The 24,397-nt window shown below is 35.6% G+C and overlaps 1 protein-coding gene across 1 annotated transcript in view; it reads left to right on the top strand.

Annotated features, from left to right (window-relative positions):
- The window catches only part of GSPT1 (G1 to S phase transition 1), a 28,597-nt gene extending 4,795 nt beyond the window's left edge, over positions 1 to 23,802 (top strand). The window contains exons 2-15 of the mRNA XM_064520354.1: positions 7,172 to 7,219; positions 7,620 to 7,661; positions 8,431 to 8,658; positions 9,738 to 9,771; positions 11,271 to 11,348; positions 14,529 to 14,709; positions 15,018 to 15,172; positions 17,016 to 17,156; positions 17,865 to 17,958; positions 18,268 to 18,348; positions 20,158 to 20,331; positions 20,793 to 20,882; positions 21,201 to 21,369; positions 22,085 to 23,802. Of these exons, the coding sequence (XP_064376424.1) occupies positions 7,172 to 7,219; positions 7,620 to 7,661; positions 8,431 to 8,658; positions 9,738 to 9,771; positions 11,271 to 11,348; positions 14,529 to 14,709; positions 15,018 to 15,172; positions 17,016 to 17,156; positions 17,865 to 17,958; positions 18,268 to 18,348; positions 20,158 to 20,331; positions 20,793 to 20,882; positions 21,201 to 21,369; positions 22,085 to 22,137 (1,568 nt within the window). The 3' untranslated portion in view covers positions 22,138 to 23,802. The remainder of the gene's footprint in view (positions 1 to 7,171; positions 7,220 to 7,619; positions 7,662 to 8,430; positions 8,659 to 9,737; positions 9,772 to 11,270; positions 11,349 to 14,528; positions 14,710 to 15,017; positions 15,173 to 17,015; positions 17,157 to 17,864; positions 17,959 to 18,267; positions 18,349 to 20,157; positions 20,332 to 20,792; positions 20,883 to 21,200; positions 21,370 to 22,084) is intronic.
- The last annotated feature ends 595 nt before the right edge of the window (positions 23,803 to 24,397 follow it).

The following is a 24,397-nucleotide window of genomic DNA, read 5'->3' as shown; positions in this document are numbered from 1 at the left end:
CAGCAAATCAGTGCCATATTGTAAATACTAAAGTATGATATAAATTCTTGTTAAATTATCAAAAAAGATCTTGAGTTCTGTCATCACTTGTCTTCATCTAGAGCTGTGCTGTTCTGTACTGGCTTCTATAGACAGATGAGTTGCATAACATCTCCAAAAGGTCATTGGGGAGAAAGGCTGTATGTTTTGGCACTGACTTGCCAGATGATCAGACCTTATGCATGTATGTGATGAAGTCAAGGTGCCAGCGTATTACACAGATGTCCTTTGTCTACTCCTGATCTATCCCCAGGGAAGTGGCTGTGATTGTGTCACTACTTTTAGAATAATTCATCAGATTTCTGGCCTTTGTGGGAGTTCAATAAAAGATGCACATTAGGAGCAGGTTGTGGACCTAATGCCCTGGCAGTCTACGTGTAGTCTGCCAGCCATGTGTTTTGCATCCTGATCTGGATTACTGATTTAAAGTATTTAAAAGGATGCTCTTGACTTAAAACTTGGGTGCTCTGTCAGAATGAATACAAAATGCTTTGGGATAGTTCTTGGATTCTATCAGCAATTTGGTTTTACAATTTCACTTTCAAAATGTTGGGTTTTCTCTCCAGCTTTGTGATGAGACATGTACATGAACAAGAGAAGCAGCTGATTGTACAAAGTTAAGGTGGGAGCATGGTTATGTTTTTATCATGAAGGAATAAAGTTATCAAAATCTGACTGTTCTGAGGAGGTCCATGTAAAAATGACACTGATCAAATTTCAGTACAAAAGGTAGAAGTTCAGGACAGGTGATGCAATATTGAAAATCAGTTCTCTAAAACAGCCTCAGACTTTCAAACTCTTATCTGTAAACGTTAAGATGGTGAGCCTGACTTGCTAAAAATCTATCAGATGCTTAGTTTTTTCTTCTATTCCTACTGGGTTATGAGATATCTTCATAGAAGACTGGAATCCTTAACTGCCCTAATACAGAACTTAATTTCTTGACTGTCTCGAAAATCAGTCTATCAACTGAGCGCAGATGTTTGGCCTTCAGGAAAAGGGTCTTTCCTTATATTCCCTGAAAATCCACATAAGCTTCCATAGACCTAGTTGTGAAGAACCATGTCAGTTTTATATAAGGTAAACTTAAGGTGTGTCCTCACTGGGAAAGGAAAAAGGTGGATGTCTTACTAAGGTAATGTGTAGTAAAATCCTATGAAGACAAAGCAAATACTCCCCCCACACACACACATTTTACCAAATCCTGTTAGAACTGTTAAAACAGCATCTGTATTGGTGCAATTTAAGAACTGGGCGTACATACTTTTCACTGTCCCTGCTGAAGCTAAGGCTTAGACTATGAAGCAGGGCAGAGACAATGAGAAAATTGTTTTAGGTGTAAGTTAACTTTCTAAGCAACCACTTTAAAGAGTGACCTCTCAAAAACCTTTTCTTTCTGCATATTTTAAAATATTAAATATGAAATATTTTGTGTAGCTCTAGCACTTATTTTCCTTAACTAAGTAACTTTTTGTAGTTTTTGTTAACTACAAATCTCTCGCATCTATCTTTTGGCACTCATTCCTCTGCTCTGTCTTTGGCTCAGGCCTTTAATTTATGGTCTGGTTTGATTTCCTTTCTTTTGCTTTCTTTTCAAAAGAAGGGCAAATATCTGTTATGTAATTCATGAAAACTGTTGAGACCATATGGCTATTGTGTAAATATGTACTAAAATCAGGTATTCAAATCACAAATGTGCAAAGGTGATGGAAATCCTAAGGTGGGTGTCGTGCATTTCTTCACTCTTCAGCCTTCCAGGAATTTCTGTGAAGCAACTTGATGCCTGTATTGGAGCAGCAGCAGCAAGCTCGCCATAGAGACCATCTAAGTTTTGTAGATAGGGCATTCCTTTCAAACTGAATTTGCCCAGGTATTACTTTCTCTTTTTGTCCTATTGCGCAAACCCCATTTCATTACCCCATAATCCATCTCACTTATAAGGTACCAACACGGAGTTCTTACTACACCTGTAGCAGAGCAGGCTGGGAATTAAGTGCTGCCACACATCGCAACAAATTACTGTCGGTCATCAAGCCATGATAATTGACTCTTTGAAAGCATTTGCATTGTGGCTCAGGTATCTGCCTCCTCAGATGCAGTTACCACTGAACAGTATCTGTGTGGAGAAGTTTACGTGCTTATTCTATGCATCTGGTAAATACTCGAGTTGAGGTAAAAATGGAAGTTGTCATCACTGCTTACCACTTGAACTTGTTCTCATGTTGCTAGTCATGTGCAAGCACAACTTGGGCATCTCTGAGCTGGGTGCTTTTGCGAAGGCAGCATAAATGAATTAAGGTTTTGTGGTGTTAATAAGACTAGAAGTAATGAATGGCGTGACTGAATCAAATAGAGGCAAAAATGTGATAGTTGTACCAGTTGATCTAGCGGAGTCAACATCAGGATCAAATTTGGTTTCTTCTTCTCTGGGCCAAAAGGATCTGAGAGTGTAGAAAAACTGCCATTAGGTTGAGTAGTCAAAAAATTTAGTCTGGCTTCTATCTCTTCTCTCAAATTAGTTTAAGCTCTGTTCACTAAAAATGTGTTTGCTGCCACATGTGGCACCTAAAATACTAAAGGAAAATAAAACGAAGAGAGATTTCCAGGTCTTCCTCATAGAGTAAAAACCATTTAAAAGAGGTGAAGTATGAAATATTGCCGCAAACACTGATTTTGTTTGGGTAACTATTATACTTGCCACTCCTCTAACATTTTTAAGGAGGATATGCTAAGGAAGTGAGCTTATTTCTAAAGTTATGCTGCATTCTCTTCTAATGACTTTAATACTGTATTTTAGCTGCAGTTCTTCCAATATTGATTCTCAGGTTACCAGTTACACTTGTTTTTGACACATGAAAATCCTGTTTTGTTCTAATAGAAATTTTATTCTAAAGCAGTTTTCTGCTTTTTTCATAAGTATTCCAAATTACTAATGCTGCTAAGTTCCTGGCTTATACTGTTTTAAAACAATATTTTCAGAGGCTGAGTGATAACTTTTATTTGATTCTACTTGTGCAGCCTTGGTTATTGTAAAACAAAAATGCGCACAAGTACAAAACTTCATGTAATACAGAATAAATTCATCAGCTGTAGTAGAATACAGTGTGAACTCAATAGGCACTATGTCTTCTTGCAGTATTTTTTTTAGGATACTATCTGTATTTTGAAGAGAGCAATCACTCTGTTTTTAATAGGAATGCAATTCTGGATTCCTTATTGGGAACATACATACTACTCCAGTGAGTCTTGTGGGAAAAACCTGAATTTTTAGCTTATTCGGACAAGACATTGGATTACATAAAATCATGGCTAATGGTCTACTATAGATAAATGTAATGCATGTATCCTTTTTTTTTTTCCCCTTCAGCAGTGATGATAAAGATATTACAAGAAATGTCCTAGAGCTCTGATGTTAAGAAGACTAAAGATGAACTGTTTGATTCTTGTAATACGGTGAATAAGAAATGTAGTAACAGTTTGTTTGACCTATAGTTTGAGGAGAAGTGTAGTATAAAGGATGCTACATAAAACCAAATTGTTGCATTTGTCACACGTAAATGCAAGAATTGGAAGCACTGTGTAACTTTAAGACTTCATTCTGACTTTAAAAACGGATTTCATGTAGACACTTTGAAGCCTTCTCATATAGCAGGACTCCTACCTGAATGATCTTCACAGATGAAGAACTAGAATTTTCAAGCTGAGCTTGAAAGTATGTTACAGATTTTTTAACTTGTATTCTGGCTTGCCGTATGTGATATTTTTACATTAATAGTAAATTAACTTAACCATAAGTCTTGTTAATTAATTTCCTGACTTTCAGAAAACACAAAATGAAAAAGTTTACATGTCTCTGGAGTGTATTGGAAATATCAGGATAAGTTACAAGGAACACTTAGAACCTTTCTCGGTTTCCCTCATCTTCAAAGATTTTTTGTTATGATGCCCATCTCTTGCCTCATGGGGAAAATGAACAAGTTTACTTCAGTTCACTTGATTTGTCCAAACATTTTGCCGCAGGGCCGGCATGGGGTTTGGATTTCTTTTCATGGCATAATCCCAGTACTGAGCCCTGTGTAGCAAGCCTATCTCAACTAGATTCAGAATTGCTATCGCCTTTTCACATGGTCCAAACATTTGCTGGGCTGTTTCAGAGCTGTAACTTAAAGGCGGAGTGTTTTCCTGGAATTACTGAGAGTGCTCATCCGTTGTCTCTGTTGTGGCGCTTTTCTGCTCAGGCGATATGTTGCTTCGGAGAGCTGATGTGCCCGAAAGCTGCTGGCTTTTTTTGTTTCCTTTTTGGTTTTTGATTGTTTAGGTTTTTAATGGTTCGGTTTTTGGTCGGATCAGCTCCCTCAGTGGACCTTCAATACAGTTACATATGCACTAATGCTGATGCGAGAAGAGATAACAAGGAGAAAACTGGCAACCCGTCTGAATTGGCTGAGGAAGCTGTAGAACTGCATCTGTCTTTTCAGGTGATCATCTTAAAGGCATGCTTTAGGGAGTCTGTTCATCTCCACACAGAGCCTGCAGGGATAAATCTGACTCTTTAAAATCAGATTTTTTTCCCTGTGTATTTGTTTGCAGGGTACCAGTGTCCAGTTTAAATGAACTTAATTTGAAGCTGTTTATCAGAAGCAAATGATTTCTGGAAGGTGTTTATTTTTATCACTTAAAGCCTGTTCTTTTTGAAATTAAGCTTATTTCTTTTTCAATTGACTTCTCTGCAGTGGGCCTCTTTTTCAGAGAGTTGTTTGTATTCCTTTCCTGCTTTGAAGGGATGGTGAATCTTTCGTATAATTCAGTCTTCTCTTATAAAACTTTTGCCATTTTGTCTACCAAAATGAACAGCATTTAATATGTGTCTGCAGTCATAACTGAGGGTCTGTTGCCTTTTGATTCTGTGTGGCATTGGGGCTGTTTGGGTTCCATACCCGAACTGTCTTGTTGATCGCCTTGTGTTGGAGCCATATAAAATTTAACAGATGGACATGCTCTCAGCAGCGCTACCGCCAGTAGAGTGAACTCAGAATCGTCCTTCTTAGGTTGCAATTTCTGGTTTCCCCTCTCATGTTTTTGTGAAGGAAATTCTTACTTTCCCTCTCTAAGTTATACACATGTAGGCTTAGAAGCTGAGTTTATTATGAATGCTGTTGATGGACACTATTTCTAAGGAATTAAAATAACTCTCCATCCACTTGTAGAGCTTTCATTTCAAGTGGATGAATACTGTAACGTAATAGCTTCTTTTTTTTTTCTTTTTTAACGGGCAGACAACAGGACTGAAATCATAAACTTACTGAAATGATCTTGTAATGAAAATAGTTCTGCATCCTAACTACAGTATGTGTGAAATAGCCAGCAGTTTTCTGATGTGTGACGAAACAGTGGCTTTAGGTTCGTACGTAGATTCCCATCTATGTCACCAGCTTACTTTGCCACACTGATAAATTTGGATCAATTTAGGTCTGTTTATCAACTCTTAAACAGGCGTAAAATCTATATAGTTTTTTAATAAGGAATATAAGGAATCTTTTTTTATAAGGAATCTTGATTCTAATCTTATGCTTTTACTCTAGCCTATATTAAATCACTTCTGTTAGAGCTTCGTTCGGGTGGCTTGGGGACCCTGTATGACGTGATACAGGAGGGTAGGGAGCCTTGCTGTGAACAGTTTCCTCTCGAGGGGTGCTGTGCGCCCTCCGCCGCTGCTGGTCACTGGGCTGTGCCCTGACCCACATTCCCCTGCCTGCAAGCTTTGTCCTCTGGCCCTCTGCCAGCTTTTGCAGAGCTGCTCCAGTTCATAGAAGTCTGCAGCAAATACACAAACAGAGCTGAGGCAAAGAGGCTTAGAAGCAGGTCTTTCTCTGTGTGTTTTTGTTCTTTTGAGAGGATCGGTTTCATCTTCAGGTCCCATCGTGCATATAGAGCAAGTAATGCTGTGCAATCTGGGCTTTTATATTGTAGATGAAGGAAAGTTGGCAGTATAACTAAATGGAGAATGTGAATTTGGTATGTGACTAAAGTAAAACAGGGGGATGAGATTGTTCCACATGATCAAGAGGCATTCTTTAATTATCCCTAAAACCTTAACCTACTTATTGTTTTCCTAGTGTAAATTCAACTTCAAAATTCTTTGAAACAATGTCTCAAAACATCAAGTGGTGTATTTGTTAATGGGAACCTGTTACTCTTAGTAGCATGAAACCATGGCATTAAACTATATGCCAAGATATAAATAATTATTAAACCTACTGAGGGAGTTGAATGATCAATCAAAAAAACGTATTTGTGGCTTTGTGATACCCACATCACTCTGAGATTGCCCTCTGGGTAATGGGACTTAAACAGCTTATGCTGATGATAAGAAGGATGGGAGGTATGAGTGACTTAAACCAATTCATCATGTGTATCCAACAAATACTTTATTTTTAACTTTGTCCAAGTAAGGATGGTTTGGGATTTGGGTTGTGGGGCAGGAGGGGAGTGAGCGAGAAGAATGAGGAACCAAACTCAGCTCTGGTGTGTAAGAGAGACTGTCAGACTTACTAAGCATGTGAATACACTTGTCTCTTGACAGTAATGATTACAGAAGATCTTTAAGAATTTACTCTTCTCAGTGTGTTTCAAGTTTCTACTCCATACTTAAGTGAAATTTATAAGGCGGGTAAGAATTGTAGCTCTGCCTGCCAGCTGAAGAGGCAGAGCCTTTCCCTGCAGTTGTGACTGCAGGCAGGCAAGTCTGTTTCACTGGATACAATGAAACTGGCTTGCCCTGTTTTAAACATCAGTTAGATACTAATACCTAAAATAGCCGGTGCCCAAAAAGGATGGACAAGTAAAATACAATGTATACAAGAACTGCTTCCTTTAAACTTCCTTTAATGTATCATTCTAGGTGAAAAAAATAGAACTGTTTCCAGAAGTGATGTATTATTTTCAAAACTTTTTTAAGCAGCGTACTTTCTTTAGAATTATTGTGCTTGAGGCTGTACTTAGTACTGCTTTCAGGGGGAGGGTTGTTCTTCTGAAATAAAATTTTGCAATAAAGTTTGAAGAATGGACATTTATAACTAAATCTTGAAATTGGTTACATCTATGTATTTTTAAAGTTAAAATTTTGCTACAGGTGCACCTGTAGAGTCTTCTCCAGAGGAGCAGACAGCCTCTTGCGAAGGTAATTGCTTTCATATTCTGAAGTAACACAATGCAGATCCATTAAATATGATTTTAGAAATTTAATTGCAAAGAATCATCTCCTGTTTAAGATACATGTATGATCTATTTCCCAATCTTTATCACACTACCATTGTGAGATAAGATAAGTCAGTATGGTTATCTCCAATTTTTTAGCAAATGAAGCAACGCACATAAAGACCAATTGATTTATTCAAGGTCAGAAAGCATGTATGAAGCAGAACTTTAAAAATTGAATCTGCATCTTAAATAGCATAGGCAAATGCCCAAACAGCTGAACTGTCCTTTTATTCATTTAATTGCTAATATTTTATTCTTTTGATGTTGACATTTTCATGGTAAATATATGTACTTAATGATTCCTTTTTTCACTCCCCCAGGTTCAAATGCTGCTGTTAACATGGAAATTTCAGAATCTGTTGGTAAGATGAGAATTGATCCACTTCCCTGTAATATTGCTATAAAACAGCTAATCTAGTGTTTTTGCTGATTCCTTGTATACTAAACTGAAGAATACCTTACTGAGCCTTTACATTTCTTTTTGTTCTTACAAAATTTCATTTTGTCTCCGTTCTTAGATTAGAAAAGAGATAATTGACCACTAGGATGCAATGGCAGGTGCAAATGTATTACTTGGACAATGAATGAGTGTCTGCACTTCCTTCATAAGTCATTTCATGCTACAAAATCATCTCATTAATATGTGTGAAATGGTGATTAACAAAAAATTTCAAAGTGATCAATAATATGAACAAGCAGAGCATGGAAATTGTATCTTCTAACTTGTATTTGTATGGCTTTTGAGTTGCAGATCTAAACCATTATCATTCCCCTTTTCTTTCTAAAAATATGATGGTGCATATCTATCTCTGGTTTCAGACTAGCATGATCTAAGTCAATTTTCAGATTTGTTCACCCCTCATCCCTCCCCCAAAAATTGTTTCTTTGTTTAAAATAGAAGTCCCTGTGAATCATAGTTTTCTGATGTCAGTGCACAGGCTAGTTTGGCATCTCCTGGTAATAACCATTTCAGAAATGAGCAGCAGTTGCCTCTTCTTACGTAAAGAGAGAGTAACAGACTTGATAGTTGAAATCTTTCTACTATCAAGGAGGAGGGGGAACCCTTTCTCAGTAGTCATTGCTTTTTAATTTCTTGATTTCTTTGAATGTATCTACTTGGTTAACTTTTAGTGGAAAATGGAGAGACAGAAATGTCCCCTGAAGAGTCATGGGACCACAAAGAAGAAACAAGTGAAGCAGAACTAGGAGGTGGTCCGGCAGGGGATGCAGGTCCAACTGAAGAAGGTGCTCAGGAAATGATGGAAGAGGAGGAGGAAATACCAAAACCGAAATCTGTTGTAGCACCGCCAGGTGCACCTAAAAAAGAACATGTAAATGTAGTATTCATTGGGCACGTAGGTAAGTTGTAAATGAGTGTGAAGTAATTGGATATTTGCTTTATTTATTACCTAGAGCCAGGATTATTAGGAATTAATCCTGTTCTTTCTAGGGATGTAAGTATTCATCCTGATTTGAGATTAATAGTAGCATTTCATCCTAATGAAACTGCTCTGGAAAAAATAATTTATATTAAAGAAGGAATAGAGTGCCTGTGTTCTCTTGTACACAATTCTATGTTCATGATTTCTCAAGTGCTTGCTCTTTTGAATATTTATGTGATATATCTGTGTTTATGATGCAAAGGATAAAATCAGAAAATAATCCTCTTACTTTTGTCTGGTTTAAATATTTTCAAATGATTCTTATTAATTGTTGAAGAACTTATTCAAAATGTTATAGAAGATATTGTCTGTAGACTACGAAGAATAAATGAAGCTAATGCAATGTTAAAAGCTAAGCATTTATAGCCCAACATCCCAAAAGAATAGTTTCAACAGGCTTCAAAAAAATCTTAAATGGTGTCAAAGTACAGAAGGACTACTGAATCAGTTTTACAGTAAATGCTGTATTTACACATCTATAATCTCTCACTGTAAAAGCACTGTAACTTAAAGGTAGTCCTCAGGTAAATTCAGAATCGAGCCACACAAAGAGGCAATGGGTGGAGGTGCATGCCCGTATTGAAGAGTAGCCTATAGAAGTTAGGAACAGGGCTGGAAGGAAGCAGGGAAAGGGCTTTTGCAAAGTTTCCTGGACATGAGTAACCCACACTTTTGCTCGATCATAACTTATATTGTTTTTTATTGTTCTAATGGGTAATGCTAAGTTTATATGTATGAAAATACGGTATTTAAAACTCATTGTAATTTACTTGATAGTGTACTCATGGAAAATCTTTCATGGGAAGCTGAGATGCTTCAAAGAGCTTAAAGTTAGATTACAAAACAATTAGAAAATATACCTTTGGAAATAAATTATATGATCTTGTTTATAATTGCTTCCTTTTTTTCTTTTTAATTGTGAATGATTTAACTATTTACATATATGTGTGTGTCTGTGTGTATATATATATATATATTTTTTTTTTTTTTTTTTAGATGCTGGCAAGTCAACTATTGGAGGACAAATAATGTAAGGAAACTTCTCAGCAAGATTCTAGATTTTCTGTTTTGTCTTGTGACTTAAAAATACATTAAGTAAAATGAGTAATTTTTTTATGGCTTTAATCAACATAGATTAATATTTTTATGACAAAATGGTACTCTGCCTATTAATTTAGTTGCTCTTTGTCTTTGGCATTTTTAGTTCCAGCAGAACTAATCTTATCTTTGTAGGAGTTTCACATACGTAATGGAAACAACTTTACAAAAACATACATTATTAAATTAAAAAAAAACCAATCCCTTTTTTAGAACATAAAACTCTATTTTCATTGTGTCTTTTAAATGCTATTGAAACTGCATTATACTCTTGCTTAAACTGTCCCTTTTTTGGCGGGGGGGGGGGGGGGATACTTATTCCCTGGTGTTAGCATCGTCAGGCATAATTTTATTTTAAAGTGTGAAATTGAAATAGTTAACTCTTAAGTCTATTTTTAAAAAGTGTTTCCAGTGATTGTAATATTCTTATAAGACAAAATTAAATAAACCCTATTAGATCTGACAGTTTGTCAAAAAACAGAAATGTAACTTAGTGCATAAAGAAATAAATGCTATCCTGCTGATGCCAAATATTGCTATAAATTTAATAATCTTCTCAGAAAAAGTGGGAGGTCTTTGTCTTGGCATTTTTGTCTTGCTTTGTTTTAACCAGACTGGAATGTTGGAATTGTCATGCTGCCTCTAATCTTCTAGTTCATACATGGGCAAATTAGCATTTTGTTATCTGATGTGTGTTGAGTATTCTCACTGTACAGTGCCTATTCTTAACACTTCTACCCAAAGTAGTCATGTTCCTAAAGTTTTTTGAAGGAATGTTCTTGTGGTCTTTCATTTTCAGAGGATATCCCTTTTTGTTGTAAGGAAATGAAAAATAGAGCCAGTACCACCTTTGTCATCAGCCATTTGATTACTGTTATCATTACTCTTCCCTATAGACTAAGTAGATGATTCTTATTAGAAGATCAGATAGATATATCTGAGGGGAAAAATATGAAAGCTGTAATGTTATAAAGCTGTATAGTACTTACTCATCTTGCTCTTAATTTCTTAGATATATCTTAAGACTCATTTTAAATATCTGCTTCTGTGCTCTATCTAAAAAGAATGGTAACCAAAAATGTTTTTAACTTTCAGTAATGTTTCATTTTTATTTTTATGAAATTCTCCTATCCCAAACTTTATTTAATTTTTAAGTGTAATACATGAGTCTCCAAAACGTGTGTGACAAACATAGTTCTTTTTCAAAACTTGTCTCTGTCAAGCCCTTTATAATCAGGTTTGAAAAACACATTTGTCATACTTCTGCTGAAGTGGTGGTGGTGTAGTTCTCCATATCAAATAATGGTGTGGAAAATTTTACTGTTGCTCATATCAGACTTTTTTCAAAATAATCTACAGTGATTGTGTAACTATTAAACAGAGAAGTAGCTCCAAATAGTTAATGTGGTTTTTTCTTCCCCCTCTTCTTAGGTATTTGACAGGAATGGTTGATAAAAGAACACTTGAAAAATATGAAAGAGAAGCTAAAGAAAAAAACAGAGAAACATGGTATGAAACTTATTGAAGATGATAATATGGCTTTCTGTTAACACTGTGGAAACGGGGAATTTATTTATTTATTAATCTTTGTCCCTGTAGTACTTGCTTCTTGCTGGATTGTGTTTACAGGGGGCAAAAGGGCAGATTATTTTGGTTTATTCCAGGATTTCTTTAACTAGGTCTGTATAAAACAGTGTGATTCACATTGGAACAGGTTTTGCCACTTTTTTTTTGTTTGTTTGTCCCGTTCACCCCCCGCAAGAGCAGTGCTTTACATTCCAGTGCTTTGGAAAAGCTAGTTGTCTGGTGAAGGGAATACAAGGCAGACGCTTTTCTCAGGCAGCTCTTGGAATTGCTCTATCTGTATGTCTTTTACCTGTAAACAGCGGAGAGGTTACAGGTAAGGACAGAGATAGGGCTGTCAGTTCAGGAGACATAAGGAGAGAGTGACTGAATAGGTTTGGTTGAAAAACTTCCAAAATGAGATTAGGTCCAGAGCCCTTAGGTTACATCCAGGGAAGGAGATGTTGTTCAGGAGTGGGGGGCTTTGGGTTTGGGTTTTGTTGTTTTAATATGTGTAGATATGTTGGATATCTTTTATATGCCAGTCTGTCTTCTTTCTCCCTCAAAAGCTTCTGAAAAGCTGGTTTCCCTTTTGGAAGCTTATTATTTTTGGTGGGTTTGGGGGAAATAGGGAGTGGAGCAGGGCCTGGAAAAGCAGCAGCCAAGACTTCATTAGGGGTAGAGCAGCAATAAAGTGTTTGAGAGGTAGGTGTTTACCTGAATTAGTTGTATTATGTGGAGAGGGAGAGAGGGATAGGAGAGATGACATGCATGGATAAGCATCATTCCCTTTTGGGAATTGATCATGGTAATAAATATTTAGTGGCCTTCCTCAAAAATCCTGGCTAGCTTAGAAAACAGATTTTGTTTGTTTGTTTTTTCCCCTCTCTTCCAGGGAGTGAGTTGCAGGAAGTAACTTCTTGAACACTTTTGTTCTTTAAAATATATCACAATATGCAATGGAAAGTACAATGTATGATCTTTGTTATTATCGAAGATTTTGTTGGCTTGTTTCATATGTTGAGAGTCTTGAAATTGAAGTAGTTCTACTTTGTGATTAAAAAAAAAATCATATGCCTTAGAGTTGAAATTTCAGTCAGGAATGCATCTTTCCCAAAAAAAGACCCTATGTGCAAAAGAAATTTTCCATCCAGTTCATCTATATGACCTTAAATCTAATGTGATTGTCAATGGCCAACAGGATAAAACATTATTAGGAGGGGACAACAATTGATGTGATATTGTTAACCTCATTCCCTTAGAAAAAACAGACTAAATTATTTCTAATATGCCTTGTTAAAAATGAATCCTTAAAAAATTGACAGTCATCTGATAGTTGGCATGCTTTTCTGTGTTGACAACCTACGTTGTTTTGTGATGTTTCCACTGGTGGTCTGTTTTATTTCCACCCGATGCTGCTTTTTTAATCAAAGATTTAAAGACAGTTTTTTGTCAGGTAATCAGTTATGGCACCTGCTATAGTATGCTGAGGACCCGCAGTCCAGTGCTTAGTTATAACACAAATAGTAAATGGCTTATCTATTCAACCCCAGAAACAGCTGAAGTAATCCCTATTTATTCTGTTTCTTCTTTATATAAAGCCTAATTGATGCTTGTGAGAGTCTATAATGGGGATTTTATGAAAGTATATAATCAGAGTAACTTCTGTAGCAAGAGAATAGCATTTTGAAACTTGCTTATTTTGATCACGGGAAAACAAGGGATGGTAGAAAGGCCTGTGGTTATATCTCTGACGAAGAATTGTTATTTTTTCTTAAAATAATGTATTTATTTAAGTTGTCTTAATTCATATAATTAACGTATTCTGCCAATCTTCTGCTCTTATCTTTGGGATACTTCTGTCCCCTGACAGTACACTATGTTAGAGAGATTTTTTTTTTTAGGTAATAAGCAAAAAACACCGAAATCCAGCTGTTGTCAGTATTATTCTTGCATAGAGTAAAACTAAAGAAATGAAGAACACTTGTCTTTCTATATCAATTTGTTGCAGGCTGGAAAAAAAACCCTACTAATTGCTTGTAGCCCCACGAATTTATTTTTGTACTCTATTTCATTCTGAACTCTTGAAATTCCTGTGTAACACCAGTATAGGTAAAGACCTATTCTGCATTGTAGAAAAAAATCAATAATGTATTTTAAGACTTAATCTAATGTAGAGTTACAAATGTAATACTGATGAGCAAAAAAAAAAAAAAACTTTCCTCTCACCATCCCAATTATGGGTATGAGTACGGGACATCATTTTGAGCCTTTTTTTCATATGTGGAAAACCAACTCAGATGCATTTTTTTCTCTTAGTACTCCTATGAAGATAATGAGATGTCCTTTTAATATAGTAAAGATTGGTTTCCTTTTTGTAAAGGAAATTAATATTATACAAGGAGATACAAGCAGTTTCCAAAATACTCCTTTGTCAACTTAAGGATAATGTTATTCTCCTACTTAATCTGATTCTGTTTCTTTTGCTGACATACAATCTGGGCACCAAGCTAGTGCTGTCATTTAAAATATTAGTGTATTTGAACTATTGAGAATAACAACAAACATTCAGTTGTGTCGAATGACTTGGTCTAGGGATTTGGAAGGTCAGGGTGTCATGGGTGTGAAATAAATTTGAAACAAAAGTGAATTTATTTGATTGTGCTCTGTCAATTGTATTTAAAGGTGTAGGAGAGAACATACATGAAAGACTGAATGAGATTATATTTTCCAAATGGTGCTTAGGAACAGTGGATACTGAAAAGTAGGCCAAGAAATTAAAAAAAAAAAAGTTCACATTATCTTTGCTATTTTACAGGTAGTCTCAATTTCATAGCTAATTCTTTTTTAAGGAGAATTTAGTAATTGGAAATTGGTGTTTAGCATTGCACCCTTCTAGCTACTGGTGAAGAATAGCTAGCACTGGACAATATATCTCACTATACATAGGCATAACTTTAAGAAGTCAGTATCAGTCTTGGAAATGCTTAGTTTCAGTAATGCTGATGTAGTTAAGACTGTTGAGTGGGGAAAAAGATATTTTTATGATAATTAAATCTTAAAGCTGAAGTTTAGTAAAAATTAATACAGAACCAGAATATTTGGTTTGTTGGATTCTTTTTGTAGGTACCTCTCATGGGCCTTAGACACAAACCAAGAAGAACGAGACAAAGGTAAAACAGTAGAAGTGGGCCGTGCCTATTTTGAAACTGAGAAGAAACACTTCACTATTCTAGATGCTCCTGGACATAAGAGCTTTGTTCCAAATATGATTGGTGGGGCTTCTCAGGCTGATCTTGCTGTGCTGGTAAGAGTAAATCGGATTCCCTCTCCCTCTCCCCTTTTTTCCAAATCTTACAAAGTCTGGGAAGCTGAGTGGTTTTGGAGTTACTGTTAACAGCTTGATAAAATTGTTGACAGTTGTCATGTGACTTTCATATATGTCAAAGCAGAAACTGATGGGTAGTATTGAGGTTATGCCAGTGTATTTTCCAAACTTTGTACCAATCTTGACTACCCAAATTTATTTATTGAATAATGTTGTACTGTTCATTGTCTGCTCTTGTATTGAGAGAATTGTAGAACTCTTTTTAAATGTGTATTTTTTTTGTTTAGGTTATTTCTGCAAGAAAAGGAGAGTTTGAAACTGGATTTGAAAAAGGTGGACAAACAAGAGAACATGCTATGTTAGCAAAAACAGCAGGTGTAAAACATTTAATAGTTCTAATTAATAAAATGGATGATCCAACCGTAAACTGGAGTAATGAACGGTGAGTTTCATATATATATAAAAAAAAAACTTCATGAAATGATACTGAACTAAAGTAAGACTAAACCATAGTAACTGTATGCCAAAGTCTCATTTCTGATGAAAGAATAGTGAGCAAAGGACAGAGGTTATCAAAATTGCAGGAGAAACAGAAGTATAGTCTCTAGGACAATGCATCTTGACTAAGCTTTTAGTTCTACGTTGCTTTAAAACACTGACTGCCAAAGGACATAGTGTTTCTCTGCTTGGCTGTGTGCAGCTATATCTAACAAATCCATACATTCTAACATAGCTTAATTGTTGACTGGAAACTCTAAATGTACTGAAATGGAAAGGAAGTGAGACTGCTGTCAGCAGTTTAGTTTGCCAAATTCTTGATCACTTGGCCATGTTCCTGCTAAGCTCCTAGCTTAGGTTTGGTGAGAATAGCATTATCTTGCTCACTTTATATGTGTCTACCCTGTATTATTTGCAGCTGTTCTCTCATGATAAGCTGAAATGAATAAGCAAATAACATATTCAGTGATTCTTGATTGCATTTGGGTTGGGGTGTGGGGAGGGTAGGAGACTTGCCTTGATACAGGCTTGGTAAAAATAACTAGAAAAATAAAAATACGCTTGGAAGTATAGATAACTAGAATAATAAGAATAGAGCTTTTCTTTCTCTGTCTTCACACCCAAATGTTACTTAAGGGCTTTGACTTTCCCAGGTGTCAGAACTCATGTTTTGATATCTTGTTTAGCTTCTCACATCTTTCTTCTTCTCCTCTCTGGATACTAAAAAGCACACCTCAGTCCTTCCCTGGAAATATTTATGCAGTGAAGGGATATGGTTTTTCTTCCTACAGTAATTATAAGAGATGTTTTAAGTGGAGAATATTCTGTGTATGTACAGTGTATGAATATTGCCATAGTATGCATATATTCTGTCTTTAATTATCCCCAAAGTGACCTGTAGCTGCAGAATGTTCATGCGCTGCAGCCTGGGGCAGGGAGCAGAGATGCAATAAAAGAGGAAGTAGGTCAGCACTTAGGCCTCAGTGGACAGGCAGATACTGGTCTTCATTTGTTAGACACTATTCTGGAGAGAATCTACTCATTAGGTTTGTGCCATTCTTAAATCAGATTGTAGCACCAAACTGCAGATGTGGTATGAATGCATAGTCATCTTGACTATCAAGATATATAAGATATATATCAGCCAAATCCATGATGACTTCTCCCTTGCAGAGAACTTGTTGCATTGTCAAGAATCATGAAAGATTTTGAGGAAAGCTATGAGAGATTGTGCAACCTTAAAACATCAGCCTGGTTTCCTAAGAGAGTAAGGCATGCCCAGTTATGCTGTCTTGGTCCAGCCCTAACCTTCCTCAAACTTTTGAGCATTGTCAAATTCAGTTGCATCTGGCTGAGGGGGAAAAGTCTAATAGAAATAAATATAGTTAAGTTTTATGAAATTGTACGGAAAACTGAAAGAGACCAAGCCATCACTAAAGTGGAAGCAAGACCTGAGTAGTTGTCTGCTTGGTTTGTCTTGCTATCTTGGCCTCCATCTCTAGCCTAAAAGTAGCTATAGCACATGCTGCCTCTTGCCCAGTCTGGTAACCGGCGTACGTGGGGGGGAAAATGATGATGCTTTATGGAGCAAAGGAATGAGGGGAACTGACAATATTAAGTTGTGCTGGAAGACTGGGGAGAAGACTCAAATAGGCCACTGGACTTTATTAGTTTTGCTACTCACAGAATAATTTAACTGATGAAAATTAAAGTTTTTTTTTTTAACACAGTGTTATGTCATACTGGAATAATTTAAACCTATCTTGATCCATTTGTTATTTTTATAGATATGAGGAATGTAAAGAAAAACTGGTGCCATTTTTGAAGAAAGTTGGCTTCAATCCCAAAAAAGATATTCATTTCATGCCCTGCTCAGGATTGACTGGAGCAAACCTTAAAGAACAGTCAGAATTCTGTCCTTGGTATATGTATGTATCTTAAATTCAACAACTTGGATAATAGTTATATTTCAATAAAAGTCACTGGTATAGTGAAGCTAGGAAGAAGTACAGCTTAGTGTATTGTAGCTGTGTTCAAGAATTATTGGCCAAGGTACTTGAGGAAATATGATCAGGACAACAGGAACATGGAACTCTGTAATCAGCCAAATAAAGGCATTTAGTAACTGCGGAAGATGACAGTTATCAGACTCCATAAAAGTATTAGCAGTATTCATTAATTTTTGGCTTGTGAGATTGAATGCCAGCACTTGAACTTTCCAGTGATGCTGCATTGGGTATGTTGGGAGGAAAAATAATAATTGTTTGATGTGAAGTGTTTGCTTGAAGCCATATTATGAGCTACAAGCTGTGTCTCCACTCATATCGTATTTTCCAATATGGTTCATGGGAGTTAAAAACATTAATGAAAATCATGTTTGGAACTATCTTATGGTTTGGCACTTTCAAAACATATTAAGCCTCTCTAGCAAGATTTTTAAAGGGACCGTGATTTTCTGTGAATTATGCCTGTGACATAGCTTAAAAGCTATGTATGCTTCCTGGGTATTGCCATGTTAGCTAAGGGAACATGGATGCTAATGATGGGGTATTAAGTTAGGTTTAACTGTATTTATCTATTCTTAGTAACTAGAAGGGTGCTCACATAACTGAAATGAATGCCTTTTGCTGTTTTAGTGGATTACCATTTATTCCATACCTGGATAATTTGCCAAACTTCAACCGTTCAGTTGATGGACCAATCAGGCTGCCAATTGTGGATAAGTATAAGGTACAAATCAGAATAATGGGATTCAAAGGATAAATGGACTGTTTTCAAAAAGCAGTAAATGGACTGTATTTCACTACATTTTTAGAGGATATTTTTTTTTCCTTTGATATGGTGGGCAGATGTCATCTACATTCTTGAACTGTGGAATGGGGGAGGAAGTAGAGCAGAAGAACAGTTTCCAAAACATTAAGTGTAGCAGGACTAAGTAACTTCATGGAGTTAAATGACCATATTTAGGATTAAATAGTAAATAGAGCAGACTCTAGAAAAATGTTTTTAACTTTTATGTAATAAATTATTTTTGTGAAGGACATGGGCACTGTGGTCCTTGGAAAGCTGGAATCAGGTTCCATTTGCAAAGGACAACAGCTTGTGATGATGCCAAACAAGGTATGGTAAGGCTTACATATTTTTAAATTATGACTATACTAGACAACAGCTTGATTCTTAAAGAAATTACTCTAAATCAAAAGATTTCAATGGCTCAGTCAAGCAGAACTATACTTTCATGTTTTACATGGGTGATGTTTCTGGGTGTGCATATATGTACATACGTGCATGTGTGTGTATATATACACATGCGCGCACACACACATACAGAGACAGGTATCTATCTAGCTCTGTATGTATGGGTTACTTCCTTAGCATTCAGAATTTGAGTTGTATCTCCTTACTAAACTCAATTGCTGGGCTGTCAGTCATGACAGTTTTTGAACTATGTTTTGCTTTGCATTTGTACAGTTAGCCCTAAAACCTTTTTGTGCTGCTGTGGGCTAGTATTGCTCAAAATCTCCCCCCACCCCACCCCCCAAAAGGAGATAGGAAAAATTAAAAGGATACAAACAGTACAGTATGTTACAGTGAAAGACCTAAACCTTGCTCTAGCTAATGAATAGGTTATTTGTGCAGGTAGGCAGCTGTTCCACGATGAAAGATTACTAAGGTCACTATTTGGAATCGTTATGCTGTCCTGAAGGGTGTGAAAATGTAACACAGTGTAAGAGAGAGGCAGCAGCTAAGAATAGTGTTCTCAACAAATGGTGGCATCTGTTTCCATTAGTTTCTTAGAAAAAATAATTTAGAAACTGATCATTCTTACCTATTTATTTTATCTTGATTTAAGCTGAGACACTTTTTCCGCTTTTGTACACTGAAGTTGTTCACTAGAAAATGTCTCAATGCTCATATGTACAATTAGTTTATTGCTTACTGAAAACTGATATTTCTTAAATAAGATAATTGATTTGACTGACTTCCAAGTTACCTTTCTCGAGAGCTGCTGCACCTTAAAGCTAAATGTAGAGGGTTTGAGGTTATACTTTCCAATTTTTAAGGCAACTTTAAAAACTGTAGCTTTCTACAAAACTGTTGGATATGCATCTGATGCCCATGTTATTTTTGGGTTGATTGGGAGAATAACCTTAACCAAACTGTTATGTTATAGAACTTGTATTTAGTATTTCTCCAGCACTTTTGATGACACACATTTTTTATTAATTGCTTTGGCAGTTAATAAGGAGGGAACTAAAACTTCAGGAAGTCGGAATGATGACCCTCTTTCTGAAATGACCCTTCTTTAACTTCTGTTGTTCCAATTTTTACTTCCTGTTGGTGTCTAGTAGTGAGTAAGGATACAAAACCAGAAGAGAGGTTATAGTATATAGGAACATCAAGAAAATACATTTCACTGTTTGCATGGAGAGCAGTGATTAATATAGACGTGGTATTTTTATCATCTCCTCCAGGAAAACCTGTAGAATTTGGAATTTCTAGGATTTCCTAGATGTCATTCATATTCAGACTGTAACATTTTGAATGTAATGAGCCTGTATAACAATGTGGTTTGCATTCTCCGTAGTAGATAATATGCATCTATTCTCTCATGTCTTTATAAATTTATAAAGACGACTTCACTTTTAGACATAGTGGATATGTTTTAAACTTGCTCTCCATTGAACATGTTATAGAATTATATGAATTCAAATCTGTTGGACAAATATGCTATATTATATTTTAGTAATGGGAAAAATGGGAAGTTCTGTTACATCGTTCAAATGCTTTATATGTCGTGAAGCTCGTAGAACTGAGTGTAATGGATTTAAACTATAATGGACTTAGGTATTGAAATCATGTGTTAAAGTGATTTTGTTACAGACTGAAATATTTGTGTTAGAAAATGGCACTTTTGCTTTCTTTAAGCACAACGTGGAAGTTCTTGGAATCCTTTCTGATGATGTAGAAACTGATTCAGTAGCCCCAGGTGAAAATCTAAAGATCCGACTGAAGGGAATTGAAGAGGAAGAGATCCTTCCAGGATTTATACTCTGTGATCCCAACAACCTGTGTCATTCTGGACGCACATTTGACGCCCAGGTAGAATAACTAACATTTAATTGCTATATAAGTGGGTAAACAGCACTAAAATATTTTATCTGTGTTTCAACAAATCTAAATTTCAGTAGTTTTAAGTTTCAGTTCAGATTTTTGACTCACTATCGTATCTCTAAATTGACAATAACATACATACTTGCAACTGTGGTGTCAGAAATCTGAGTTCTAAAAATATCAGTCACTTGTTCTGAATGTAACCTCTACGTTAAGTTTTTAGACACCTATAATCTTGAAAGCAAGGTCTTTTCTGGCCAATTCTTCCATTTCATACTTTATAATACAAACAGTTAGGTCACTTCTAAATCTTTTTTTTTTTTTCACCAAAAATTGTTAAATGTGGGTATATTGTTTCAACTATACATTTCAATATAGAACTATGGTTATCCTCTGATCTTTTATAATGAAATGAGGAAGAAATAAACTTATTTTTGATTGTTTTGCAGATAGTGATAATTGAGCACAAATCCATTATCTGCCCAGGTTATAATGCTGTGCTGCACATCCACACCTGTATTGAAGAAGTTGAGATAACAGTAAGCATCTCTTAAGTGGTGATATGAATAATCTGAATATAGACAATACACTTGCTGGGGGGCAGGAGATCTTTCAGTACATATGTAGAGCAACTAATACGACAAAGCTCCAGCCTTGACTGGAATCTTCGATCAGTACCAAACACAACCAAAAATGGCAGTAACAAATAACGATTGATTCTCTTATGCAGTAAATCTTAAAGAAGTTCTTTTTTTGTACTTCTAAATGTTTTCTTTCTTAGAACACTCTTCAGCTTTGTTTAGAAAGGAAAAAGAAAACTATTAGCACTCACAGATATTCATTCTTTTCTTATACAGGCCTTAATCTGCTTGGTAGACAAAAAAACAGGAGAAAAAAGTAAGACACGGCCCCGTTTCGTGAAACAAGATCAAGTATGCATTGCCCGTTTAAGGACAGCAGGAACTATCTGCCTTGAGACATTCAAAGATTTCCCTCAGATGGGGCGCTTTACCTTAAGAGATGAGGGTAAGAGTGCTTGGTCAATAATTATTAATTTAACTGCTGCAAAAATACATTTATTTGAAATAGAAAATCTTGCATGGCAATGAGGTATTAAAAATGCTGATATCTAGTGGGAAATTGTTATATAGACAACAATGCATTAGGAAATCTAAGCAAAATGCTGTCATTGTACATTGTAATTTTTTGCTAGTAACAAAGAGTGTGTTTTAGAGGAATAATGTACAGAAATATGCACTGTGAAACAAAAGGAATTGGAAAATTTTATGTCAGTTAAACTTAGGGGGGTGTTGTATGTTAGGCTTTAACTCATGCTTACCCTGGTAAAAACTCTTCAGGATTTTTGGGATATGTTTAAAATGAATTATGTTTAAAATAAATTACGTTTAAAAGCTGCAAAAACAGGAGTTGAAATTCCCTTATATGACAATGATTAAATGGTATGTCTATATAGGATAAAGTAGCTTCTGTTGCTTTTTTTTAAAAAAAAAAAAAAAAAAAAAAAAAGAAAAGAAAAATATTAGAGTGCTATTTTTAAGATTTTATTGTACTTCTAAAAATGCACTGGCGCTTTAGCAATGCGAAGAACAAATTGCTGTATTGTATAAGTTCTAATATTCTGGAGAGCCTGTATTTTGGGGGGAAGCTTTCACACTCTTTAGAGGGAAATACATTCTTTCCAACAATATTTCTAACTCTAGTGTTTGTCTCCTTGGTTTAGGTAAGACCATTGCAATTGGAAAAGTTCTGAAACTGGTTCCAGAGAAGGACTAAGCATTTTTCTCAATGACCCCCGCACAATACTGTGAGGAAAATCAACTCTGCAAAAGCCTACTTCACACCGCCTTCTTATTTTCTGCCCATTGATAAACTTCTCCCCATATTTTGCAAAGACAAATTTCACAGCAAAGGTCCACATTATGTCAGCTTTCTCATATTGAGAGCTCTGCTATGCCACTGTTGAATTTCCCCCAAAAGAATTTTTTTTCTCCCAAATTCTGCTTCCTTGGAAAGATTCGGCAATAGCTTTGTAAGTGATGTGGACATAATTGCCTATAATTATGAAAATTTAAAGGATTTTTAATGTTTAATTTCCCCCAGCATATATTAAGACATCTTTTTTCCAGGCAGATCATTCAGAGTGTGCGAGTGTGTGTGCACATGTTACAAAGACAACTACCATGTTAATAAACTATTCAATTTGAAATCTTTTTCGGTATTTGAATTACTTTTGAATAATGTTTTTTATCTGGATGTAACGCAGTTGCATTAGCTTTTTAACTTTCCAGTAACCTAGATATTTGGTTACTTGGACTTTTCTAATCTCCTCAGCCTCCCCACACACACAGTTTTAAATGAGGCAATTAGGCACTCAACCAAGTTTGTATTACAGGAATTAGTTTTGCCCCTTCCCTTTGAATGCATTCTTAAAATTAAAAACATTCATGCAAATGTGGCACCTTCATTAGCTTTACATTCGTTAATATCTACAGCAAATTTAGGTTGACTTAACATGTTTACTAGACACAGTAAGTCAGTTTTGAAGGCTAGAACTACATATTGTGTCTTTATAAAATACAGCGTTATTAAATTCTTAACTGCAGAAAATGCTAACAACGAGTAAATCAGTGAAACTTGCAAAAATAAGAGAATTTGTGGCAATAGTGCCTATTAGTATTTATAAGAGCTACATTTTTGTGGGAGAACTGGGCCAATTAAAAAGTGCCAGTTATATAAGTTACTCAGTTCACCCTGTCTTTAATTTAGAGGGCTGGATAATCCTTGCTGTTTTAAAGATCAGTCTGAACTGAGAGGGAGAAAGACTATTTAAATCCCTAAGAGTTTGCACATACTGAAATATGGGAGGGTCAGGATCAAGCACAGTCTGTAAATTTTTGCATATCAAAGCAATGTAAGCTTGTGAGGACCAGTGATGTTTTCTGAAGAAATTAAAAGCAAAACTGGTTCAAAATAAAGCTTACTCAGTACAACTTGAAGGAGCTGCATAATGAAACCCTATTTAGCTGCACTTTGAAAATACAATTGCTATCCTGATTCTAACAATTAGGATGAAGGCTAACTGATTTTTCATTTTCCAGAGTATTACTAGTAATTATTAAAAGGATTCTTCAGAGCTTCTTCAGAATGTCTTAAACTAAACATTTTCAGTTGTACAATTGTGGTGAGCCCATCTCCTCCCCCAAAAGTTTACAGTCTAGTGACTGTATCTGAATTCACAGAACTCAAAACAGAAACAGATTTACCTTTTTGGGGTTTTTTTTGGTTTTGTTTGTTTCTTTGTAACTGTGGAACTCCCATTCATTTCACTTACAGCTACATTGTATGGACAGAAGAAGTTATTGTCCTTCAGTTTCATATGACTACACTTGTAGCTACCGTAATGCATGGAATTTAAATAAATTTTATTATGTCTGCAAATCTCTGGGCTTTTATTTTTCTGGTAAATCAGAGTTTTAAAGTAATTTTTTTTCTACCAAATGAACAAAACCCACAATTCCTTGGATCTTAAACTAATGAAGAAGTCAAAAGCCAAGGAAACTTGCTGTGTTATTCTTGTTCTGGATTGATTTAAGATTTCCACCTATCAGTGTGCTCTCTTGAAGTCAGCTCATGGATTTGAAATTCTCTAAGACCATCAGTGGAGAATTTTCACAGTTCATAAAATTCCTAAATTGTTAGAACTTTTAAAACTTTTCCTAAGCACTGAAATAAATCTGAAGACTACATGATGCTCAAGTGGAATTTTCACTTTAGAGCAAACTTAATCAGGAATTCTAAAATGTTGTTATTTTGGGGCTGGACGGAATGTATTCATTGCAAACCTGACAAAATCATCTGGTGGGTTGAAATACTAGTACACAGAAAATCTTAGCATCTCCATAACTCATCCCATCTAGTGCTTTTGATTACCATTTCCATAAATCCAATTAACATAACCTTGTCTATAAAAGGAAACCTAAAGTTTTAATCTACAATTTACAATTCATCAAGGTACTAAGCAATATGAGATTTT

Source organism: Dromaius novaehollandiae, chromosome 14, assembly GCF_036370855.1.
Source record: "Dromaius novaehollandiae isolate bDroNov1 chromosome 14, bDroNov1.hap1, whole genome shotgun sequence".
In the NCBI taxonomy this organism is placed as follows: Eukaryota; Metazoa; Chordata; class Aves; order Casuariiformes; family Dromaiidae; genus Dromaius; species Dromaius novaehollandiae.
Note: the sequence above shows the minus strand (reverse complement) of the source record. Positions and strands in the feature narration are given on the sequence as shown.